This window comes from Thamnophis sirtalis, unplaced genomic scaffold, assembly GCF_051295495.1.
Source record: "Thamnophis sirtalis isolate CommonGarterSnake01/CBP01778 unplaced genomic scaffold, rThaSir2_p1.2 scaffold_3, whole genome shotgun sequence".
Lineage (NCBI taxonomy): Eukaryota > Metazoa > Chordata > Lepidosauria > Squamata > Natricidae > Thamnophis > Thamnophis sirtalis.
Genome location: NW_028261383.1, coordinates 112,506,984 through 112,530,107, shown reverse-complemented (window position 1 = coordinate 112,530,107; position 23,124 = coordinate 112,506,984). Strand labels below are relative to the sequence as shown.

The window sequence follows — 23,124 nt, the reverse complement described above, 5'->3', positions numbered from 1 at the left end:
GGAATGGTGTTTTCTCCTCAACTGTGGCCACTCATTGTTCCAATCCTTTGACTTGTTCTTCAAACTTTACTATAATAGATTTCTGAAAATATATGCCAGGCTGGTAATTTTCACTTTGTTTTTTAAAGTAATGCCAGTGGAAAGCCTCTGCATCTTAAGGTACTTCTCCTTGTCAGGTTCTCAGATTAGTCAAGCACGGACTGTCGATTTAAAGAGGGAAAGGTCTAGGGACCCTTCCTTAAATCCAATTCTTTGCTCAGTGATAGGAATGTCCTTTTCCAGTATTAAAAAAGGACATTTTGTTGGTCTCTTAATATCTTAATGTTTATTTTATTAAATTTAGTAATTTAATTTAAATTGCAGCATCATTATTACCTTTCTGCTGTTTTACTGATTTTATGTTAGGTATTTTGAATGCTGTTCTAACTCATGATTTCAGCATTTGAAAGCTGTGCTAGAAACTTTGTTCTGAAGGGTGGCATATCCATTTTAAAAATAAATATGTACAGAAGGCCTCTTTTCCACTTGGTTTCCCCCAAAATATGAAATAGTACTGATGAAAGAAATGTCATTCTGGGTTCGGCTCCAAGTGAGGAAAAAGACACTGGAGACATGGAGGCTGCTTGGAAAGAGGGTTTATTGTGGACAGGACCACATGGCTTGAGCCCTGAACAGAAAAGGTGATCACATGCTTCAATGTTGGTGGAGAAGAAGAGAAGGGCTGAGGGAGGGGCTTGCTAGGCTTTTTATAACCTGTTCAGTCCCACCTTTCTGTTTCCTGTTCCTGTGTAAGAAATGTATTCTGATTGGTTGTCAGACTCAGATGGGCCCATGCAGGGGCAACTCTCTAGGCTGTGTTTTGAATCCAGGTTTGGTTGAGTTCTCAGATGCCATGTGATCAGTTCAGGCCAATATTATCCCATCCCCCCTGGAGCTGAAGTGGAGAAGTCTTTATTATGTAAAGTGGACTAGCTTGGCCTTCTTAATGGCCCATTGACAAAGTGGGGATGGGCAGGAAGCTACAGACAGCTATACTGTCTTTTAAAACATGTTTCTTTCTTTTCACATCCAGAGAAATATTCTGCCTTTTCAATATTTCCTAGGATATTTCATTTTTCTGGGAGAGGGCTGGGTGATAACTTCCTACAGTACGTTATAAATGACCGCATTGTGCTGGTTTAATAATTTTCTGTTTTTCTAACATTAACACAAGTTTTCAACAAGTCTGAGTGGGCTTTGGATGCTGATTCTAAGAGTCTGGGAAGTAATGCAGCTGAAGAGCCTTCGATGACATTTCCTGCTGGAGGATGTCCTACAATATTGCCATTAATTACCACTGACTCCAGCAGGGGAACACAATTTAAGACTTCAAGGGTAATTGTTGAAGAGAAGGTGGGCTCCTAGATGTCATGGGCTTCCCCAGGCAGCTTCTTTAATGTGCTTTCCTCCAGGCAATGAGGCAGGGCAAAATTGTGAAGTCAGCAAGTGCGGCCCTTTTTACAATATCAACCTGGGACAAGCTGAGGAAAGTGAAGAATGGATCTTATACTTTGCTCTTAAGCCATGCTTAAGCTGTCTCCCAGAAATCTGTTATTTTGCTTTTCTGGGGAGCAGAGTCTCTATTAACCTAGAGATTGCATCTAACTTGCGTAGGTGGAGTAGAGGAGCAGGAGAGATATTTCAAGAGAGGCCGGGTGGCTGGCCATCTGTCAGCATCTGCAGCTGTGGATTATCTTCAAGGTCCCTTTTAAATCTGGCATGCTCTGATTCCTGCTTTACCGGAAAACTCCCTCCCACTCAACCACAATATTCTCTGCTTCTTTCTGACCATTTATTCGCCTTTCTAATCCCTGATGGGGCATTGTGACAATAAGGGGGCTAGAAGGTAAAGTCTCCACTCCTCCTGCCAGCCAGCCCTCACATTGTAACTTGTCTTCTCCACCACTCTCATTAGCAGAATAGCCATCAAAAGCTGGTGTCCCTTTGCAAAAGGGAACTGGACAATTTGTGTTACACCAGATTTGAATCTGGAATTAGTCATAGTGAGTCTTCTGGTGGAATAACGGAGAAGGAGAGTAAGATGTATTATAGCTGCTCATTTCAAAAGACACTGGGTGGATCACATCAAAATATATAATTGAAACAGATAAAAATTAAAGAATAATAATAATAAAGCCAGAATAGTTTTTAAAAGCTCAGAGATTTCACTGACACCCTAATAAGGTCTGGTCTTAAGAGTCTTCCCGAAGCCCAGGAAAGTGAGTGCCATATATATCTTGGGGTGGTGGATGCTATTGCAGTGGGCTGGGCAAGCAACAGAGAAGTTCCATAAAATGGTAATGCTTGAGTGAGGGGACCCAGATTATATCTACTTTGCCCAAATGCAATGGGCTGGCAGAACGTTTGCAGAAGTAAGGCATTATGGTGTTTTGTGAAGGGAGTTCCTTTCTTTTGCTTTTTATAAGCAAAAGATTGAAAAGCATAGATGTGGATGGAGCAGATTAAAGACATATTTGAACGAGAGAGAGAGAGAGAGAGAGAGAGAGAGAGAGAGAGAGAGAGAGAGAGAGAGAGAGAGAGAGAGAGAGAGAGAGAGAGAGAGAACTGATGGAGGAGGCTGTGATCTCAATGGCTCTTTTCCTCACATTTCCAAGAACTGTATAAATATTGAAAACATATTGTATAAATGGTATAAACCTGCTGAAAGCTTGCCCAGTGTTGGGTTTCAAGGCCCTTCTAATGATGCCAGCCACAGTTGCTGGGGAAACATCAGGATATCTGTCTAGACCGCAGTCATTAAGTCCTGAAGCCCAACAGATGTTGGCTGTCAAAGTCTAAACAAATGTGCTGAAAGTGTCACATGATTATATACTCAAGACCAGGAAAAGACACAGCTTCTTTAAGGAGGCACAAAGGAGTGCAATGCAATACTTGTTCCAAAATATTTCCCTTTCCACTCTGAAGTGCTGCACACCCAGCGTCATCCAGACATCACTCTAGCAATTTCAAACCTTAGTTACTGCTCTATTGATAGTGCAATGATGAATGACATGTGTTCTTTCCATTTGGCTGGGAAAAGCAATAGAGCCAATCAATTGAGATGTACCAAGTTAAATGCAATAGAGCCAATTAATTGAGATGTACCAAGTTAAATGATTAAGTCTGCTTCCAAATTGTTAACAGTAGGAAAAAAAAATCCAGAATATTTTGTTCAAATTTTCTTTCTCTCCAAAAAAAGCATACAAAACATAATCATACATAATCGCAGAAGGCAAAATAGGGGAGCTTTTTGAGAGGCATTCCCACCACAAATATACCTGATGAGGGCAGAGCACGCCCAGGATCCATTAGGAAAGAGAATCTAGGAAAAAAGGGACACCAATTTGCTTGAAGCCCTTCAGCATATATCTGGTCTGGGTATAGAATAGTATAGAACACACAAGGAATTTGTCTTTGGTGCATATGCTCTCAGTGTACATAAAAGAAAAAGAAAATAGAATACATTCATCAAGAATCATAAGATACAACACTTAGTGATAGTCATAGGTTACTAATAAGCAATCAAATTATACTAGGAAACAAAGCAATATAAAATTTAAAGATACAAGTAACGGTTAGTCATAAGTGGAAAGAGATAGGTACTAGGAAGAAAGAAAAGAATAATAGCAATGCAGTCTTAGTAGATAATTTGGCAGTGTTGTGGGGATAAGTTGTTTAGCAGAGTGATGGCATTCGGGGAAAAACTGAGCTTGCATCTAGTTCTTCCGGTGTGCAGTGCCTGTAGGGTCATTTTGAGGGTAGAAGTTGAAACAATTCATGTCCAGGATTTGAGGGGTCTCTTTTTCAGCCCTCTTTTTGACTTGTGTAGTATACAGATCCTCAATGGAAGGCAGATTGGTAGCAATTGTTTTTCCTGCAGTTCTAATTATCCATTGAAGTCTGTGTCTGTCTTGTTTGGTTGCAGAGCCAAACAATTTAACTGAATGTCTGGAGCTGGATATAATTAACAGCATCCCCTGAAGAGGGTGGGGGAGATAATCCAGGTGTTTTTGCATGATCCAGTAGCCGAATCCTCAGAGATCAGCAGCAGCACTTGAACAATTGAGAGACCCTGTGTGAACCCTGCCCCCGATGACCCTTTCTCCCCAGCATTTGCTCCACTCCTTGCTTTTCTTGCCCTCTGTCCTCATTCATGGTCAGATGTTTCAGATTCTTCACATGGGAGCATGGAATAGATGTCATAAAGAAGTAAACAAATCCCAACTTCAAACTTCTGACTGTTTTGGCATAGATTCTGTATTTGGGAATGAGGAGAAACAGAGTGAAGGCAGCTTTGGCACCAGAGGCACAATCTCTGTTTTGCTCTGCAGTTGCCTGGCACCATCTCACTTGTCTGCCTGAGTCTGCCACCACCTCCTATCCTATCCTGGGCTTTCGGGAGGTCTTGCGAAGAGGCAAAGGATGTACCAGCCGGGGACTCTCCTCCACGGGTCAAGAAGTGCACATCATCAGCCTGCGCAAGGGAGGGTCTGCCAACGCTCAGGTACAGAGCAATTGGGTTGAGGGGGCAACACTGGATAATGCTCTGCGTGGTCTGGCTGCTTCTGACACAGCCCCCTCCTTGAAACTGGCTTGGATTGAGAGAAGTGTGATTCCCACAAAATCTTCTGTCATGGAATCTGATAAGAACTCAGATAAGCCCAGTGGTAAAATTCAATTTTTTGTACTATGGTTCTGTGGGCTTGGTGGGCATGGCAGGGGAAGGATACTGCAAAATCCCCATTCCCTCCCCACTCCTGGAAAAAGAATACTGCAAAATCCCCATTCCCACCCACTCTGGGGCCAGTCAGAGGTGGTATTTGGTGGTTCTCTGAACTATTCAAAATTTCCACTACCTGTTCTCCAGAACCTGTCAGAACCTGCTGAATTTCTCCCCTGGATAAGCCCTACATGTTAGGGGGCAGGTGATCTGAGGAATTGTCTTATCCCCATCACATCAGCCTGTCCTTTGCAACTTTGCAACTTTAATAAGATTTGTATGCCTCCCACTCCCTAGGGACTCTGGGCGGCTAATCTGGGCATGCAGGGAAGTTATGCTGTGCATCCCTCAGTTAAAGAATTTCAATTGGTGGGTCCAGGAAGAGGCCCTTCTCTGCCCCTGCCCTCAGAACATCCTCCCCTCCTCTCCACAGAGGAGAAGCAGTTCAAATCTCACTGGCTCAAGGTTGACTCAGCCTTCCATCCTTCCGAGGTCGGTAAAATGAGGACCCAGATTGTTGGAGGCAATATGCTGACTCTGTAAACTGCTGAGAGAGAGCTGTAAAGCAGTATATAAGTCTAGGTGCTGTTGCTATTGCTCACTGAATTCCAACTTAAAATAGAAAGCTCAATAAATGCTCAATTACAGTCCTGCAAGTCTGGAAAATGAATTCTTCTTCTCTCATCATGTGGTAATTTATGCAGTAAAACTTTTGAAGGGCAATCCTAATAGTAAAAATGATTTTGTAGCTTATACATTATTTGCTTAAAATGATATGAAGAAATAAAAAAAAGGAAGACCTCATCAAATATAGATCAGCTTTGAAATTTGTTTGCTTGTTTGGTTAAATAATTTATATGCCCCTCCCCTTTCACAGCTGTGATTCTGGGCAGCATACCAAGATTAAAACAATCATAACAGTATCAACTAATTATGTCCTGGTTAAACAGTAACTGCCAAAAGAAAAGAACATCACCACAAAACTCGCCTAACTGCCAGGGCCAAGTATCTGGAGGAAAAGCCAGGTCTTTAGAGGCTTACAAACATCTACCAGGGCACGGGCTTCTGGCCAGATACTGTTCCATAAGGCAAGCTATTAATGTAATTTTAATCACACTTGTCATACTTCAGATATCCTCAAGAATTCTAGGCCATCTCTTGTAGATTTTGCTTCATTTCGCCAAAATTGAAGATAAATTTAAGTTTAACAGATGAAGGTATTCTAAGTACCATTTTATAACGATATACACAGAACATAATCTAAACTGACAATCTGTGCCGAAGAGATTTTATCTGTTTGACCCTGTTTCAGGTAACTCTTATGTTGGCTCCGAACCTTCTGAGCGGGGCCCCCATCTTTGTATTGCATTCCCAGCAGCCAGTGCAATGGATGTTGTCATCTTCTCCTGGGAAAAATTGGACCTTCCAGGTGAGAACAGAATTTGGACCAAACATTCTACAGGACAAAGGTGGGGGATATTACATTTGGAACCTTTGAAGGGGAGGTGATTTTTCTCTGAGCAAATAAAGATGATGAACAAAATCTTAGCATAAAGGATAGATTGGAAGAAAATCAGTTTTTAATAGTGCTTTAAATCATGTCACGATCATCTATATTTGTTTGAGGTCAGGATCATCTAGTATAATAACTTATTATTACAATACAATACAATAGCAGAGTTGGAAGGGACATTGGAGGTCTTCTAATCCAACCCTCTGCCTAGGCAGGAAACCCTATACCGTTTCAGACAAATCGCTATCCAACATCTTCTTAAAGACTTCCAGTGTTGGGGCATTCACAACTTCTGGAGGCAAGCTGTTCCACTGATTAATTGTTCTAACTGTCAGGAAATTTCTCCTCAGTTCCAAGTTGCTTCTCTCCTTGATTAGTTTCTACCCATTGATTCTTGTTCTACTCTCAGGTGCCTTGGAGAATAGTTTGACTCCCTCTTCTTTGTGGCAACCCCTGAGATATTGGAACACTGCTATCATGTCTCCCCTAGTCCTTCTTTTCATTAAACTAGACATACCTAGTTCCTGCAACCGTTCTTCATATGTTTTAGTTTCCAGTCCCCTAATCATCTTTGTTGCTCTTCTCTGCAGTCTTTATAGAGTCTCCACATCTTTTCTACATCGTGGCGACCAAAACTGAATGCAGTATTCCAAGTGTGGCCTCACCAAGGCATTATAAAGTGGTATTAACACTTCAGTGATCTTGAGTCTATCCCTCTGTTTATGTAGCCTAGAACTGTGTTGGCTTTTTTGGCAGCTGCTGCACAGTGCTGGCTCGTATTTAAATGGTTGTCCACTAGGACTCCAAGATCCCTCTCACTCTTACTACTATTGAGCAAGGTACCACCTATACTGTACCTGTGCATTTCGTTTTTCTTGCCTAAATGTAGAACCTTACTCTTTTCACCATTGAATTTCATTTTATTAGATGGTGTTCAATGTTCAAGTTTGTCAAGATCCTTCTACTTCTTAAGCCTATCTTCTGGAGTGTTGGCTATTCCTGCCAGCTTGGTGTCATCTGCAAATTTTATGAGTTTCCCATTTATTCCCTCATTCAAATCATTGATGAAGATGTTGAAGAGTACTGGGCCCAAAACAGAACCTTGGGGTACTCCATTGCATACTTCCCTCCATGGAGATGCAGTTCCATTGAGGACTACACATTGGTGCGGTTGGTCAGCCAGTTACAAATCCATCTGGTGATGATGCTGTCCAACCCACATTCTTCTACTTTATCTAGTAGTAGGTTATGGTCTACCTTAATCAAATGCCTTATTAAAGTTCAAGTAAACTATATCGACAGCATTCCTCTGGTCCACTAATTTTGTCACTTTGTCAAAGAATGCAATAAGATTTGTCTGGCATGATCTGTTTTTGACAAACCCATGTTGACTTTTGGCTATTACTTTGTTTACTTCTAGGTGCTCGCTAATTCATTGCTTGATTATCTTTTCCAGAATCTTTCCTGGTATTGAGGTCAGGCTGATAGGTCTATAGTTTCCTGGATCTATTTTTTTTTCTTTTTTGAAGATGGGAACCACATCAGCTCTTTTCCAGTCCTCTGGCAGTTCCCCAGTGCTCCAGGATCTCTGAAAGATATAGTTCAGTGGTTCTGAGATCTCATCTGACAGTTTCTTCAGAAACCTAGGGTGTAATCTGTCCGGTCCTTATGATTTGAACTCGTCTAGGGTAGACAGGTGCTCACTTACCATTTTCTTCCCTATTTCTTTTTTTTTTTTAGGTAGTAAGTAAGTAAGTAAGTAAGTAAGTAAGTAAGTAAGTAAAATTGGCTACAGTATAGTACCATCTTGTACCAATTATCTGGACATACCTTTAACAATCTTTGGACCATAATGTTATTATCCACTTTTAATGTAAATACTTTTAATTATATTTTAATGTTAGTATTTTTAATATAGTGTAAAGACAAATGTATATTGCTGGTCTTTGACCGTAATAAACGTCTTACTTACTTACTTCCCTATTTCAATTTGTGTTCCTAAACTGATTTTTGTGGTGCTGTTTTTGATAGGTTGGACTGTTTTATCCCTTTGTGTAAAGACAGATACAAAAAATGAGTTACATAGTTCTGCTTGCTCCCTGTTGCTTGTCACCTTCTTGCCACTTTCTGCCAGCAATGGACCAATTGTTTCCTTAACCTTTTTCTTGTTTTAACATGTTGGAAGAAGCTTTTTTTTGTTATTTTTTACTTTTGTGGCAAGCCTTTCTTCATTGTGAGCCTTAGCTTTCCTCACTTCATCTTTGCAGGCTTGGGTATTTGCTGATATTCTGCATTAGTTATGTCCCCCTCTTTCCACTTTTTATACTTAACTTTTTTGTCTTTCAATTTGTCAGAATTCTTTATGCAGTCATGCTAGTTTCTTTTGGGAGCTGTTATTTTTCTTCTTCATTGGTATTGTGCTAGACTGAGCTTTTGTAATCTCATTTTTCAAAATTTCCCAAGCTTCTTGAGTTGTTTTCCCCTTGAGGATTCTCATCCATGCAATTCTTCCCAAGCTCTCTCTAGGTTTATTGAAATTAGCTCTCTTAAAATCCAAGACTCTAGTTTGACTTTGTTCTACTACTTGGGCTTGCATAATGTTGAATTCCAATATTGCATGGTCACTTGCTCCCAGGGTTCCTGTGGCTTCAACACCTTCTATCATTTCCTCTCTGTTAGTGAGAATTAAATCTAATATGGCCGACCCCCTTGTTCCCTTCTCTACTTTTTGGAAAACAAAGTTGTCTGCTAGGTTCATTAGGAACCTGTTGGATCTTCCACTTGGTGCAGAGTTTGTTTCCCAGTTGATGTCAGAGAAGTTAAAATCCCCCATTACTATTGTGGTGTGCTTCCTACATACCTTAATTAGCTGACTAGCAAAAAGTTCATCTACTTCCTCTGCTTGGTTGGGTGGCCTGTAGTATAGACCTATGGCAATGTCATTTCCCCCCAAACTTTTAATATTGACCCAAATGCATTTAAGATAGTTCTCATCATTGTTGTGCTCTATTTCTGTAGAGATGTAGTTATTTCTTATATATACTGCAACTCCACCTCCTCTTTTATTTGGTCTATTTCTTTTAAATAATTTAAATCCTTCTAGCTATATGTTCCATTTGTGGGTTTCATCTCACCAAGTTTCTGTAATGGCAACAATATCGTATCCGCCCTCATTTACTTGAATTTCTAATTCACCCTGTTTATTCCTCATACTCTGTGCATTGGTGTATAGACATTTGAGTCAATTTTAATTGACCCTGTGTTTACTGTCTACATAACCTGTGTTATGCCGGACTGCCCCTATTTTCTTGCCACTTGTATGATTCATGCACATGGTGTGGTCTCACTATTAAATGCTTGGTTTTGCTTGACAGCAGGCGTGATAATCTTACCCACACAAACATCTATGTTACATGCACTGATAACCCTATGAGTTTTAGATTGCTGGGGACCGAAATGTTCTGTATCAATTAATTCTCTGTCACCACTGTTCAGTTTAAATGTTTATCCAGAAAATCTGTGAATTTAATGCCAAGTAACTCAGTCCATTTCTTGGATGGGTGCAAACCATCTCTTTTGTACAGTTTTTCATTGGACCAGCTGCAGACATCATGACTAATAAAACCAAAGCCTTTCTTTTTACACCACTCCTTAATCCACACATTAAACTCTGCTAAACGCTGGCCCTTCCCTTTTTGTTCCTTATTTACTGGTAAAATCTTTGAAAAGATAAGCCGATAACCTACACTACTAAGTTCATACCCCAAGCTCTGGAAATCATTCTTCACAGAAAGTACAATTTTTTTTTATTGTTTTACCATATACAGTATATGGGAGAATTGAGTTAGTGAGGTTTCAATAAGACTTTCAGACATGTGGCAACAGGAGGACCTGTCCTGCTATCTTCCATTTGGCAGGCAGACATAGCTTTAAATTCAAATATAGTCCAGCTTTTTGAATTTCTACAACAAGGATGTCCACCCTTTTGGTTTGCCTGAGCCACATTAAGTGAAGAGGAATTGTCTTGGACTGCATATAAAATAGTTAATGCGTATATACATAACCAACTTCTTTTATTTATTTATTTTATATTTGTTATTATGATCTGGGGGGGGTCACATCACTAGCTGTTCAGGGCCACAAGGGGCCTGTTGGCTACAGGCTGGACGTGCCTGATTTACAAGATACTTCTTGACCCTCCCAACCAGCTTTAACACATTCCTGCAGCTGAAAAATCAGAATTCTTTCTGATGCTGGAAAAAATAATTTCATATGCTTGTAGACCTGGGTACATTTTTTTCTTTTTCTTTTGTGATTTTTCACTGTAAAATTTGTCACAAATGTCAAAAACATTAGGTTTAGGTTTAGGTTTAGGTTTATTAGCATTTGTAGGCCGCCCTTTTCCCTGAGGGGACTCAGGGCGGCTCACACAAAACCGGGAAGGGGGAATACAAACATTAAGATGACAACATATAGTAAAATAATAGACAACATACATTCATCATTCGGGCGGGGTAACTATCCTTATCCCCAGGCCTGACGGGCGAGCCAGTTCTTCAAGGCTGTGCGGAAGGCTTGGACGGTGGAGAGGGTACGAATCTCCACGGGGAGCTCGTTCCAAAGGGTCGGGGCTACTGCTGAGAAGGCCCTCCTCCTTGTAGTTGCCAGCCGACACTGGCTGGCCGATGGAATGCGGAGGAGGCCTAGTCTATGGGATCTTATAGGTCGCAGGGAAGTAATTGGCAGAAGGCGGTCTCTCAAGTATCCAGATCCACTGCCATGTAGGGCTTTATGGGTGATTAATAGCACCTTGAAGCGCATCCGGAGATCGACAGGTAGCCAGCGCAGCTCGCGGAGGATAGGTGTAATGCGGGTGAATCGAGGTGCACCCGCAATCACTCGCGCGGCTGCGTTCTGCACTAGCTGAAGTCGCCGGATGCTCCTCAAGGGCAGCCCCATGTAGAGCACATTGCAGTATTCCAGCCTAGAGGTCACAAGGGCCCGAGTGACTGTTGTGAGAGCCTCCCGATTCAGGTAGGGTCGCAACTGGCGCACCAGGCGAACCTGGGCGAATGCCCCCCTGGTCACAGCCGTTAAGTGGTGGTCGAATGACAGCTGTGGATCCAGGAGGACTCCCAAGTTGCGAACCCTCTCTGAGGGGTATAAAATTTGACCCCCCAGCCTGAGTGTTGGAATATTAGTCAAATCTTTGGGAGGAAAACACAACAGCCACTCGGTCTTTTCTGGGTTGAGCACAAGCTTGTTAACCCTCATCCAGTCCATGACGGCCTCAAGGCCCCGGCTCTTCAAAAACATTGAAGAGTGTGTCCCCCTTTTGTCCTTTCCAATTGTCTGTACCCTTCGTTGCCTGTTCAGATACTCTAGGTTTGAGTGGGCCTGTAAGTCTATGGCTGAGGTGTAGTTCTTGTCACTCTCTCCCAGATTAAAGTAAATCTGAGATATGCTTGATGGAATCAAAGTAATTTAAGACCAAAAATCTTTCGCCTTATCTTTCCCTTGTCTCCAGGTCTCTCTGGGCTCCAGCCTCTCAGCCTCTCAGTTGGTGGTATCTGCAGAGACCAACTTTCCAAATACTGCAAAAGGCCTGCTTAAGTGGGCACGTAGGAAACATGGAGGGGTCACTTCATTGGCTGAGTATCGTGGAGTTAATACAATCTACACACGCCTGGGGTCTGGTATGGGCCACACGGAAGCTGAGCTGGCTTCAGAATTACCTGCTCTTTCTGTGGGTGGATGGGATGCATTCTGAAAGGCCTTAATGCAGGTGGTAGAAATTGTGGGGTTTAGCAGTGTAATAAGAGTAGCAGTGAAACGGGTGTGAGTATGTTGTGCGCGTACAGAGGGGGAGGTAGAAAGGAGCCTTTGAGTTTAGAGCTAAAAAGAAGGGCTTCAGGAAGGAGGAAAATCAGGCTTCTAACCTGAATCAAATACAAGTATGAATCCATAATTGTGTTAAAAGAATAATCTATTATTAAATTAAATTATTATTAAATGAATAATTATGCTAAAAATATACGGGTTAGAATTTGGTTTGTATTTAGGTGGATCCTATCAGGCCTATACAAGATTGAATGTCAGTGAAATAAAGACAGGGACCTTGTGAATTCAACAATGTCAAGTGAAAACCCATTGCCAACTAAAAGAGTTGACTGAAAGGGTCTTTGATATTAAATCAGTGAAAACAGCCAAATGTTTTTTCCTTAGCAAGACCCTATCTCAATGGTTATACGCATTCTTAATTATCTTCTTGCTTCACCCCTCAATAGGTGGGACTGCCCAGGCAACTTGCAAATTGCGTAGGAACTTCCTAACGCCCAAGCACTTTGCCTCTGAGCGCCAGCTGCAGCCCCTAAGAATCTGCCAGAATCCTGACCCTCCTCAAGATCTTGAAGTTCACATTGTCCTTTCCAAAGGGGTTGCCCCCAGGTACACACTCGCACCTTGCCCAGAGAGTCTAACATTGATGGGTGGCTGGAAATAACACAGCAAAGCCATTTATATTTAGAAGAGGCTGGACTCTTATGGAAAGCTGACGTTGTTCTTTGGAGTTGGATGGGGAATGGAAAAGGATGCGGAATAAACAGGCCTATGATAAACTGCATCAAAATGGCTTATCTCAAAGTATCTAAAAATGAAATAAAAAGCACAAATATTGGGAAGTGGCTTGCAAATGTAATTCACTTTGGATGTTGTGAAAATGGTGTGTGTGTGTGTGTGTGTGTGTGTGTGTGTGTGATATTCAAGGAATCCTAGCAATTTGTGAAAGCACAGACCTGATTCCATAATTTTTATCTTAATGGGCTGATACTAAAGGTGGAGGTGGCAGTCTGCTCTCTTCTAGGCCCAGCCTGGCCCATCTGACTGTGGAGCTTCATGCGGTTGGAAGATCTCCACTCCAGGGCCTCCTCTTGATCCTGAAGAGTGAAGGAGCTGCCCAATGGATAGTTCGTGTCCACTGTTTCACTGGACAGCTGCATGTACTGGTACGGGCAGGATCTCGTATGGCACACTTTGGGTTTCTTGGTGCTCTCTTCTCAGCAAAAAAATGCTATTGGTAGATACGGTACCTGTCTCCTCATCTGCAAATGGAAATACAAATATTTGCAGAATTAGGCAGTCTCACCCATCTTTTTCTGTATGCTGGTCTGTACCATTATTCTCCCTGACATCAAGCATTATTTCTTTGGCTGGATGTCACTCCACGTTATTCCTTATTGGTGAAAGGGAGAAGATGCTTTTCTATCTAGGAGCCTTTCTAAGCACTAGTGTTCTGTTTGATTTCCCAGGCCCGCCTCCCCTTTGAGTTGGCTGTTGCTCTTCAGTGTTCTCAATGTATCCATCTGGCCTGTTTGCATTCCAGGCTTCACACAAAGTCACCATCAGCAACCCAGAAAAGAAGCAGCCTCTCACTGTGATTCAGCAGACATCTCCTGAGCTGGCTAATGCTAGAGATCCTTTACAATATGCAGCAGAGCAGAAGCTGCCGGCATTCACCTCTTACACCGAAGCTGAGCGGGTGAACAGGTTTCTTCTGATTGCTGGACTGAATGGTAGGTAGTTCTTGAAAGGGCTGAGGTGGAAAAAGTACTCAAAGACCAATAAAGGGGAATATTTGAAGCCCAGGATTATAATGAGGGGTCCTTGGTGCTCTCTGAGCTTGCCTGTTTTCTTGCGGACGTTTCATTGTCCAAACTAGGTAACACCATCAGTGCTACTAAGGAGTGCGGCACAGCAAATTGCACTCCTTACTAGCACTGTTGATGTTACCTTTATTTGGGTAATGAAACTTCTGCAAGAAAACAAGCAAGGTCAGAGAGCACGAAGGGCCCCTCATTCACCAAATAGTTTGGAAACATATCAGCAGTGGTCATGAGGGACAGGGGCATTGTTAGACTTCTATTCTGGAAATTCATCTTGCAATAGCTTCTGCATTCTGTTTTTAATTCTTTCTGCAAAAAGACTGGTGCAACTCTATCTTACAGCACCAAGATGACCAGAAAGAGATAGAGAAAGACAGTGACGTGCGGTGAGGGTTACCGTTGGTGAGGCAAGAGTGCAGCAGCGGTGAGAAGCAACGTCCCCGCCTGTTTATGGTGGACATAAACGCGAGATGCCTGTCGGACACAGTGGCAGGGATGTTGCTTCTTGCTGCTGCCGCGCTCTGCCGCCTTGCCCCCCCTGCCTCCTCTGTCCCCGCCGCAGGACTTTCCGAAAGACTTGGGCCACTGAAAGTCAGTGTCTGACTTTCTACGGAGAAAGGCGTGTGGAAATCCACAATTGCAACCCTACATGTGCTACCAGCGGAGCAAGGACTCCGGGAACTTTTCCACCTTCCCCGACTCAGCTGGGGGGGAAAAACCACACGAAGAAATTGAAGGTGTTTCTCCTCCGCCGCCGGAGCATCGCGCCCCGCTGACCTGGGCGTGCTGACCTCCCTCCCCTTTAGCTCCGTTTCCCCGCACCCTCGCCTTGCGCGTCCGGACGAACCAGGCATGCGGGTCTCTGACTTAAGGGCGCGGGTTGGGGGATTGAGGAGAGGAATTCCCGGACTGCAGTCCTTAAGACGCGGACCCATCCTCACGGATTAGGTGACCAGGGCAAAGGGCTCGACTGGCGCCACTCTGGACACGGCGGTTGGGCAGAGGCCCGGGATTCAACCCTTCGGGATTCCCCATACCCTCGTCAGAATGGAGCGCTAACCTCAGAGCTGACCCTGGGTGCCGCTGAGGAGCAGCAGAGCCGGGAGCAGCAGCTGCCACCCGCAGGGACAGCCGCCCATTTCCCTGCGATATGGCTGGAGCGGCTCCACAGGTGGAAGGGCGGGAAGTCTCAGACTCCGGAGATGCCTTTTGTTGGCGCTTTCTACTCTGCTCCACCGCACCCACCCCTTCTTGTCACCCGCCCTTATCTCTGCCACCCTCTGCAGTACGTGAGCCTTCCAGCGCTTGGCAAGCCACAGGTCCGGCGGAAACCATTCCCACGAGGATGGGGTCCTTCCCTGGGGCTTGGGTGCTCCGGGATGTAATCCGGCTCGGACGCCATTCAGTGAAATGTGTCCTGATTTGTGGCCTGGCGGCATGTTTGCCACCCGGCCACAAACCAGGACATGTTTTGCTGAATGACGGCCGAGCCGGCATGGCTTTAAAAAATAAAAAAATATATAAAAAATGAAAAATAAAAAATAAAAATAAATGTCCCAGCCCACGCACCAGCAGAGGCGGGTAAAAACACACACACACACACACACACACACACCACACATAATAAAAACAAATTACAATTACTTACATTACAAATAAATTGAATTCCTCCCCCTGCCCCCTCCCTCTGACCCACATACCTTCCAGCTGTGTCAAAAATGCAAGATTTGGTCTAGCCAGGGCCAGGCAGTGGATGACTCTGCTTAAACGTTTTAATAAAGCCTCTAAACAAAGTGCCCTCTGCAGGAGGAGGCGGGAGAATCACGTGCCTCATTCGCGTACGGAATTCTTCGCTTTTTAACCCTTGGTTAACTCTTAAAAGGCGAAAAATTCCTTATGCAAAGGAGGCACCGAGTTCTCTCGCCTCCTCCTATAGTTAACACTAAGCAGATTCCAAGCCACTGTGACTTGGAATCTGGTAGCAACTGCCTTGGCTTTAATTTTTTTAAAAAAAATCTTTAAAATTCTTTCCTTTTCCTGAGGAGACTGGTGAGGCCCCGCCTCCCCTGCCTCTAGGGACTGCATGTCCCTGGAGGGAGATCTTCCATGTACTTTAAGAGCCAAGGTGGCGCAGTGGTTAGGGTGCAGTACTGAAGGCCACTACAGCTGATCTGCAGTTCAGCGGTTCAAATCATACCGGGTCAAGGTTGACTCAGCCTTCCATCCTTCCGAGGTGGGTGAAATGAGGACCCAGACTGTGGCGGCGATATGCTGACTCTGTAAACCGCTTAGAGAGGGCTGAAAGCCCTATGAAGCGGTATATAAGTCTAACTGCTATTAACTGCTACTTTAGTAATCAGGAGTCAAGACTGACTTGAAAGCACTTCCCCCCTGCCAAATTTTACAATTTTGGGGATTTTTGAAGTGTCTTATCTTCCCATCATAAATATTTTTAAATTATTGACTATGACTAATTGTCTATTCAGACTTTTTGCTATAACCAAACCTCTTCTGATAGGCCACACTATATGGTGAGTATACCAGAAACTGGAAGACCACATGGCCGGAATGCTAAACTGGAAGAGCAGTTGCCTGGCGCATGAATGTGCACCCCACAGCTGATCTTCCGGTTTCCAGTGCTGTCGGGCATGTGAAGACCTACTGGCTGGCGCATCAGAACCTGGAACAGGCGACAGCTTGTGTGCTCAAAGAGATGGCTCTGTATGCCACTTCCAGCATGCGTGCCATAGGTTCGCCATCATGGGCCTAAGAAAACCTGTTTTGCAATATGTATCACAGATTGCAAAGGGGTCAAAAATTGTCACCACGTGGCTCAGGTTTTATTTGATATTCATCTATTAAATTATTACATAAAACAATAATTCTAACAATTTGAAATATATATATATATATATATATATATATATATATATATATATATATATATATATATATATATATATATATATATATATATATATATATATATATATATATATATATATATATATATATATATATATATATATATGGATGAACCTTCTGACGCATCCTAGGCTGACCTGAAACTCAGAGAGCTTCAATGCAAGGATGGTTGTTCTCAGCCAATCTCTACAAATGCCTAACTTTGCAGTTTTATATTTACTTTTCCAATATTCAAAGGGCCACCAATGTGAATTACAAATTTGTGAAATATTTAAGAGGACGTGGGACAGGCTTAACATCTAATCAAATAGATGTTTGAACTAGTAAGAAATTATTTTTTTTAATTTTTTTGCAGAGGAATATCCATGCTTTATAAAAGAGTTTCTTTGGGAAAAGTAGAAAGAGATAAAAAGTATGGGAAACAATTGTTACAACTCAGATTTGCATAAAATTTTTTAAAAGCCCATTCAACTAACTTAACTAGTGGCTTGTGGTTTTCTTTTCATAACATGTGCAGAAATCTTTGCTGGAAGATCCACTGAAAAGCTAATTATATTTTGGGGGATTTAAAGCCAGACATCCCTTTGGTGGAAAGAGATTGCTGTTTGGAACAATTGTGATTAAAATTAATTTTCTAATGTAGATTGTCTAGTAAACCCATTAGTGCTGTACTTAGTTTAGATTAAAAAAGAAAGGGGGGAGGGGTTAGTTACTCTTCAGGTTAATGGTATTGGAGCCATGACTCTCTAGAGGGCGCTGCTAGCATGCCAGATAAAAGAGTTTGCAGATAAATTACATACTGCAGTGAGGGTGCAGTGAGGGTAACATGACACATTATATTAATTTAATTGTCCTGGCACTATGTATAGACAGCTCACCCCTGAATGTACCTCTACATTTTTTGCTGAATGTATAAAATATTTCATGACACTCACAACTTAATGACTGCCTGATTTCACTATATAGAGATCATTCCACCTCTTTGTTCCACTGAGCATACTGAATCTATAGAGGAGAGAATCAAGTGCCGAAACAGGAGTGCACGCAACTGCGTGCCGAAAACTGGAAGAGCAGTCTCCAGCGCGCATGCACATGCAAAGACCAGCTGGCGGGTGTGCATGTGTGGGCCATAAACCGGAAGAGCAGCCACCCGGTGCGCATGCACGGGCCAGGAATATAATCTTCTGGTTTCCTGCATGCGCATGTACATTGGCCAGCTGGTCTTCATGTGTGCATGCATGCTGGAAACAGGTAGACCTGGTGGCTGGTGTGCTTGCATGCGCACTGGACGGCTGCTCTTCCAGTTTCCAGCACTCCTGCGCACATGAAGGCCAGCTGGATGGTGTACCGGAACTCAGAAGAGCAACAGGTGACAGCTTGAGTGCCCGGAGAAGTGGCTCTACCTGCCACTTCCATAGTGCCATAGTTTCTCCATCATGGCTCTATGACTTCAGTAATACATGAAAGAGTTCACTTACTAACAAGAAGCTGCTGTCTGTATCTCACATTTGTTTCTCTCTCTCTCTCTCTTTGCAGAGGCCATAACTGCTCCTCCAGAGAGTCATGAACTCCTTGGCCCCCTGTTCTTTCCTCCCTCCAAAGTTGCTGTTGAGAGACAGCACTTTCCAGAGGCTGTCACCGTAGGGTGGGAAAAGAAGAAGAAGGAAGAGGACAGTTCTGTGCTCTCTACTTTGCCTGCTGCTGAAACAGAGAAAGTTGAATCTGATTTATGCTATGGGATCCAAAAACCCATGCAGGAAAAGGAGGATATAAAGAAAGTAAGTAAACTAGCTGAGATGGTTCCAGACTTGGAGAGAGAATAGGTCTCCTAGAACAGGGGTCTCCAACCAGTGGTGAGTTTCAATTTATTTTACTACCGGTTCGCTCGTGCACGCTGCTTCTGCGCATGCACAGAAGAGTCCGGGTGGGTGGGCAGAGCCTCCCGCCGCCGCCACTACCGGTTTGCCTGATCCAGCAGAAGCCTACCTCAGTCTCCAACCTTGGCAACTTTAAGCCTGGCAGACTTCAACTCCCAAAATTTCCCAGCCAGCAAAGAAAAGACCACCATGCTTAAAGTTGCCAAGGTTGGAGACCCCTGTCCTAGAATATGATTTCATGTGGAAGGGTGGATGGGCAGACCTTCAGGTGCCACCGAGAACACAATTTGTAAGAGATTGCATGAACATAGGAAGCTACTTCAAAGAGTGATGCAACTGGTCATCCTGGTAGGAATAGCTGAGTAGAATGAGTAAACAGCTACTTTACAGAGAAAGTGTCAGCTCTTTGCTGAAACAAAGTCACTGAACAACAAGCCAAAAGTAATCTTAGCATCCACCTCAGTACATTTCTGGTCTGGTTGCTAAAGGACACTTCACATGAAATCTTTTAAGCCTTAGCTTGCATGCTTGGTGATTTTCTGTTCCAGCAATACTCCTTGCCTTGCTTGACAATAGCAGTTAAGTATATGCATTACCACCAGATGGATTTGTAACTGGCTGACCAACTGCATCTTCATGGAGGGAAGTATGCAGTGGAATACCCCAAGGCTCTGTTTGGGCCCAGTACTCTTCAACATCTTCATCAATGATTTGGATGAGCGAATAAATGGAGAACTCATCAAACTTGCAGATGACACCAAGCTGGCAGGAATAGCCAACACTCCAGAAGACAGGCTAAAGATACAAAAGGATCTTGACAAACTTGAACATTGGGCACTATCTAATAAAATGAAATTCAATGGTGAAAAGAGTAAGGTTCTACATTTAGGCAACAAAAACGAAATGCACAAATACAGTATAGGGGGTACCTTGCTCAACAGTAGTAACAGTGAAAGGGATCTTGGAGTCCTAGTGGACAACCATTTAAATATGAGCTAGCAGTGTGCAGCAGCTGCCAAAAAAGCCAACACAGTTCTAGGCTGCATAAACAGAGGGGTAGAATCAAGATCACATGAAGTGTTAATACCACTTTATAATGCCTTGGTAAGGCCACACTTGGAATACTGCATTCAGTTTTGGTCACCACGATGTAGAAAAGATGTGGAGACTCTAGAAAGAGTGCAGAGAAGAGCAACAAAGATGATTAGGGGACTGGAGACTAAAACATATGAAGAACGGTTGCAGGAACTGGGTATGTCTAGTTTAATGAAAAGAAGGACTAGGGGAGACATGATAGCAGTGTTCCAATATCTCAGGGGTTGCCACAAAGAAGAGGGAGTCAAACTATTTTCCAAGGCACCTGAGGGTAGAACAAGAAGCAATGGGTGGAAACTAATCAAGGAGAGAAGCAACTTAGAACTGAGGAAAAATTTCCTGACAGTTAGAATAATTAATCAGTGGAACAGCTTGCCTCCAGAAGTTGTGAATGCCCCAACACTGGAAGTCTTTAAGAAGATGTTGGATAGCCATTTGTCTGAAATGGTATAGGGTTTCCTGCCTAGGCAGGGGGTTGGATTAGAAGACCTCCAAGGTCCCTTCTAACTTTGCTATTGTATTGTATTATATTGTATTGTATTGTATTGTATAGGTTTGTCACCCGAGAGTCTTTTATTTATTAAATCGATTTTAAATCAGGGGTCCCCAATCCATGGACCGGCCCCGGGCCACAGCATGCCAGAAACTGGGTCGCACAAATGAGAAGAGCCCCCTCTGCAGGATGCAGGCAGCATGCGAAACCACGTCCCTTCTGGGCTGTGGAAAAAACCTTTCTCCCCAGAACTGGTCCCTAGTGGCCATAAGGTTTGGGGCCACTGTTTTAAATGGAGACACCTACTCCACCCCGTAATTCTATCATTTGGAGGCTGAATTCCACCAGTGAATTCCACAGCATCAGATACAATCAGTTCTAGGGCTCTTCCATGTTACTTACCTCCACTGCTGAATCCAGCTGGAAATGATGAGAAATTGCTGTAACTATTTCAATTTGTTCTTTAGCTTTGACAACAATACTGGCCAAGTGTTTTGTCTCAATGGCAGTTACCACAGTGCCTGATTGCTGTCCACCCGATGCTTTATCCCTCTGGGCCAGGAAAACAAGTGCCAATCAGTTTCCTTGTCATAGGAGGCCCTTAGGAACATGTTGCTTTCATTGAAAGACTTTTTGTATGACCCTCCTCCACGGACTCCATCAATAGGCATCTTCGTCTCTCTTGTATCTAATGGTGGATGCTTTGCTGTTCTTCCTGTTACTTGGGTTAGATGGGAAACTGGCAGATTTTTAAAAATCAAATCCAAGGAAGGAAGGAAGGAAAGAAGGAAGAAAGGAAGACAGAGAGACTGACAGACAGAACTAGTTGTCCACTGCGGAACTTGCTTTGGAAAAAGTTACAGCATCATTTCATTTCCCTTTCAGGCTTCATTGGCCTTCTCAGATGAGCTATTAGGGTAACTAATTCTTGGTATGCCAATGGCACAAACAGGTAGCAAACGGACTGGTTATCCAGTGTACTACTTATCTGAGATTTAGAAGAAAAGCTCATAAGGCATGCTTAGATTCAGGCTTTATATGGGCAAAAATTATGCAGTTGGTCTGTGATCCTTACAATTAAACTCTCGTGCCAAATATAAACCTCTTTGTCTCCTAAAGTTTCCCTTGTCTTTTCTTCCTCTTCAACCCAGGCATTTTCTTCAGGAGACAAAAACGACCGTCCTTTCCACCAGGTCCAGCTCAGCCTAGAAGTGTCCAGTTCTGAGGTTTTTGTCAACCAACCAGGATTTTGTATCGTCGCTGCCAACAGCCGGGTCTTTGTGGAAGTAATACTAATATTCCGTTTGAAAAAAAATTGACTTCTTGTGCAAAAAATTTAATTTCTTGTCCCTTAAATAGTGCAAGGTCACTTCACATTTCCAAGTGGTTTTATTTCAGGGGTTTTGGCCCGGAGTCCCACCATCTCTCATCTTAACTAGGGCAGAGTCTGATGATTTCTTTTAAAGTACCAATTTAGATACTACTTGAGATGATGGGTTTCAAAATCTTACATATCTGGAGGGTGTCGGCTTTGGAGCCTTTTGCTCTTTTCCCCAAAACTTGGGGAAAGAAGATCTCAAAGACTCTGTTAATTAGAGGCTATTTCTAGGCAACTCCAAGGATTGGTCACTTGAGTGAATATTCTTTTTCTTTTTTTGGTAGCAATTATGGAAGAAAAAGTGAGTTTTCCTTTATTGGGAAGCCTTCAGTAAAAAGGGCCTTCATTTTGCCAAATATGGTTGTTGGGATTGCCCAGTTTTTACAAGGAAATAGTATAAACTGTTAGTTGGCCAGTCAGCATTTTTGGGAGAGTTTTTTTAAAAAAGCAACTACAGCCATATTTATGATAACCATCAAGAAAAATCCATATGATTCAGTGGTGGGATTCAGCCAGTTCGCACCTATTCGGGAGAACCGGTTGGTAACTTTCTAAGTAGTTCAGAGAACCGATTGTTGGAAGAAATCTCCTTTTGGTTTTTTTCCACTTTACAGGGCTAATCCTGTAAGGAAGGCAGGAAGGAAACATTCTGGTGTTGTTTCTAGCCTAATCTTTATTGACCTGCTTACAGAAACTGCCTCTCCGGTTAACCCTTATTACATTGTAACAGCTAAGGCGAAGCACCCATCGACCTGAGTGACCTTGAGTTGGCCACTCCCACCCAGTCACATGACCACCGAGCCCCACCTACCCAGATGGTCCTTAGGGCAGAGAACCGGTTGTTAAATTATTTGAATCCCACCACTGATATGATTGTATATATTTGGGCTACAGCCCCTTCAGGTAGAGCCTCATGATGCTTTCTTTGTTCCTTACTCCATCCTTTCAAGATCAAGTATTTGGGTTTGCTAATTCTATGGTGGGTCTTTGGGTTTTTGTTTTGTCCTTCAGGCATCTTTGGTCACATTTCACTTCTGTCTTGGCTTCACCATCCAACAATGCTTCATCTCTGCCTCTTCGGATTCTTCAGTGATATCTTCGTACCTGCTTATCCAGCACGGCTGTGCAGCTGATTCCCAGGTCAACCTGTTAGCACCTCAACAGACAGTTCAGGACCAGGCATCACGCCCAAGATACCACCAACGCCAACGGCTAAGTTTTGTGCTCCAGCCTCGCTCCAATCACTCCATTCATTTCTTACATTGCCACCTGACACTCTGCAGCAGGGGACCTCATGACTCCAGCAAAACTAGCGGTTCAATCCCCAAGGTCTCTATAGCCTTTGAGAGCAGGGAAATGAGCTTTTAACAGTTGTCCAGGAGCTCTGTGCAAATATTCACTTTCTGTCTCTGATGCTGTCCTG

At 43.1% G+C, this 23,124-nt stretch overlaps 1 protein-coding gene across 1 annotated transcript in view; it reads left to right on the top strand.

Moving 5' to 3' along the window:
• LOC106546762 (transforming growth factor beta receptor type 3) overlaps positions 1-23,124 on the top strand; it is a 41,234-nt gene that overhangs the window by 6,503 nt on the left and 11,607 nt on the right. The window contains exons 3-11 of the mRNA XM_087709713.1: positions 4,371-4,543; positions 6,072-6,188; positions 11,800-11,968; positions 12,560-12,719; positions 13,120-13,276; positions 13,654-13,843; positions 18,395-18,636; positions 21,475-21,609; positions 22,713-23,030. Coding sequence (XP_087565839.1) covers positions 4,371-4,543; positions 6,072-6,188; positions 11,800-11,968; positions 12,560-12,719; positions 13,120-13,276; positions 13,654-13,843; positions 18,395-18,636; positions 21,475-21,609; positions 22,713-23,030 — 1,661 coding nt within the window. The remainder of the gene's footprint in view (positions 1-4,370; positions 4,544-6,071; positions 6,189-11,799; positions 11,969-12,559; positions 12,720-13,119; positions 13,277-13,653; positions 13,844-18,394; positions 18,637-21,474; positions 21,610-22,712; positions 23,031-23,124) is intronic.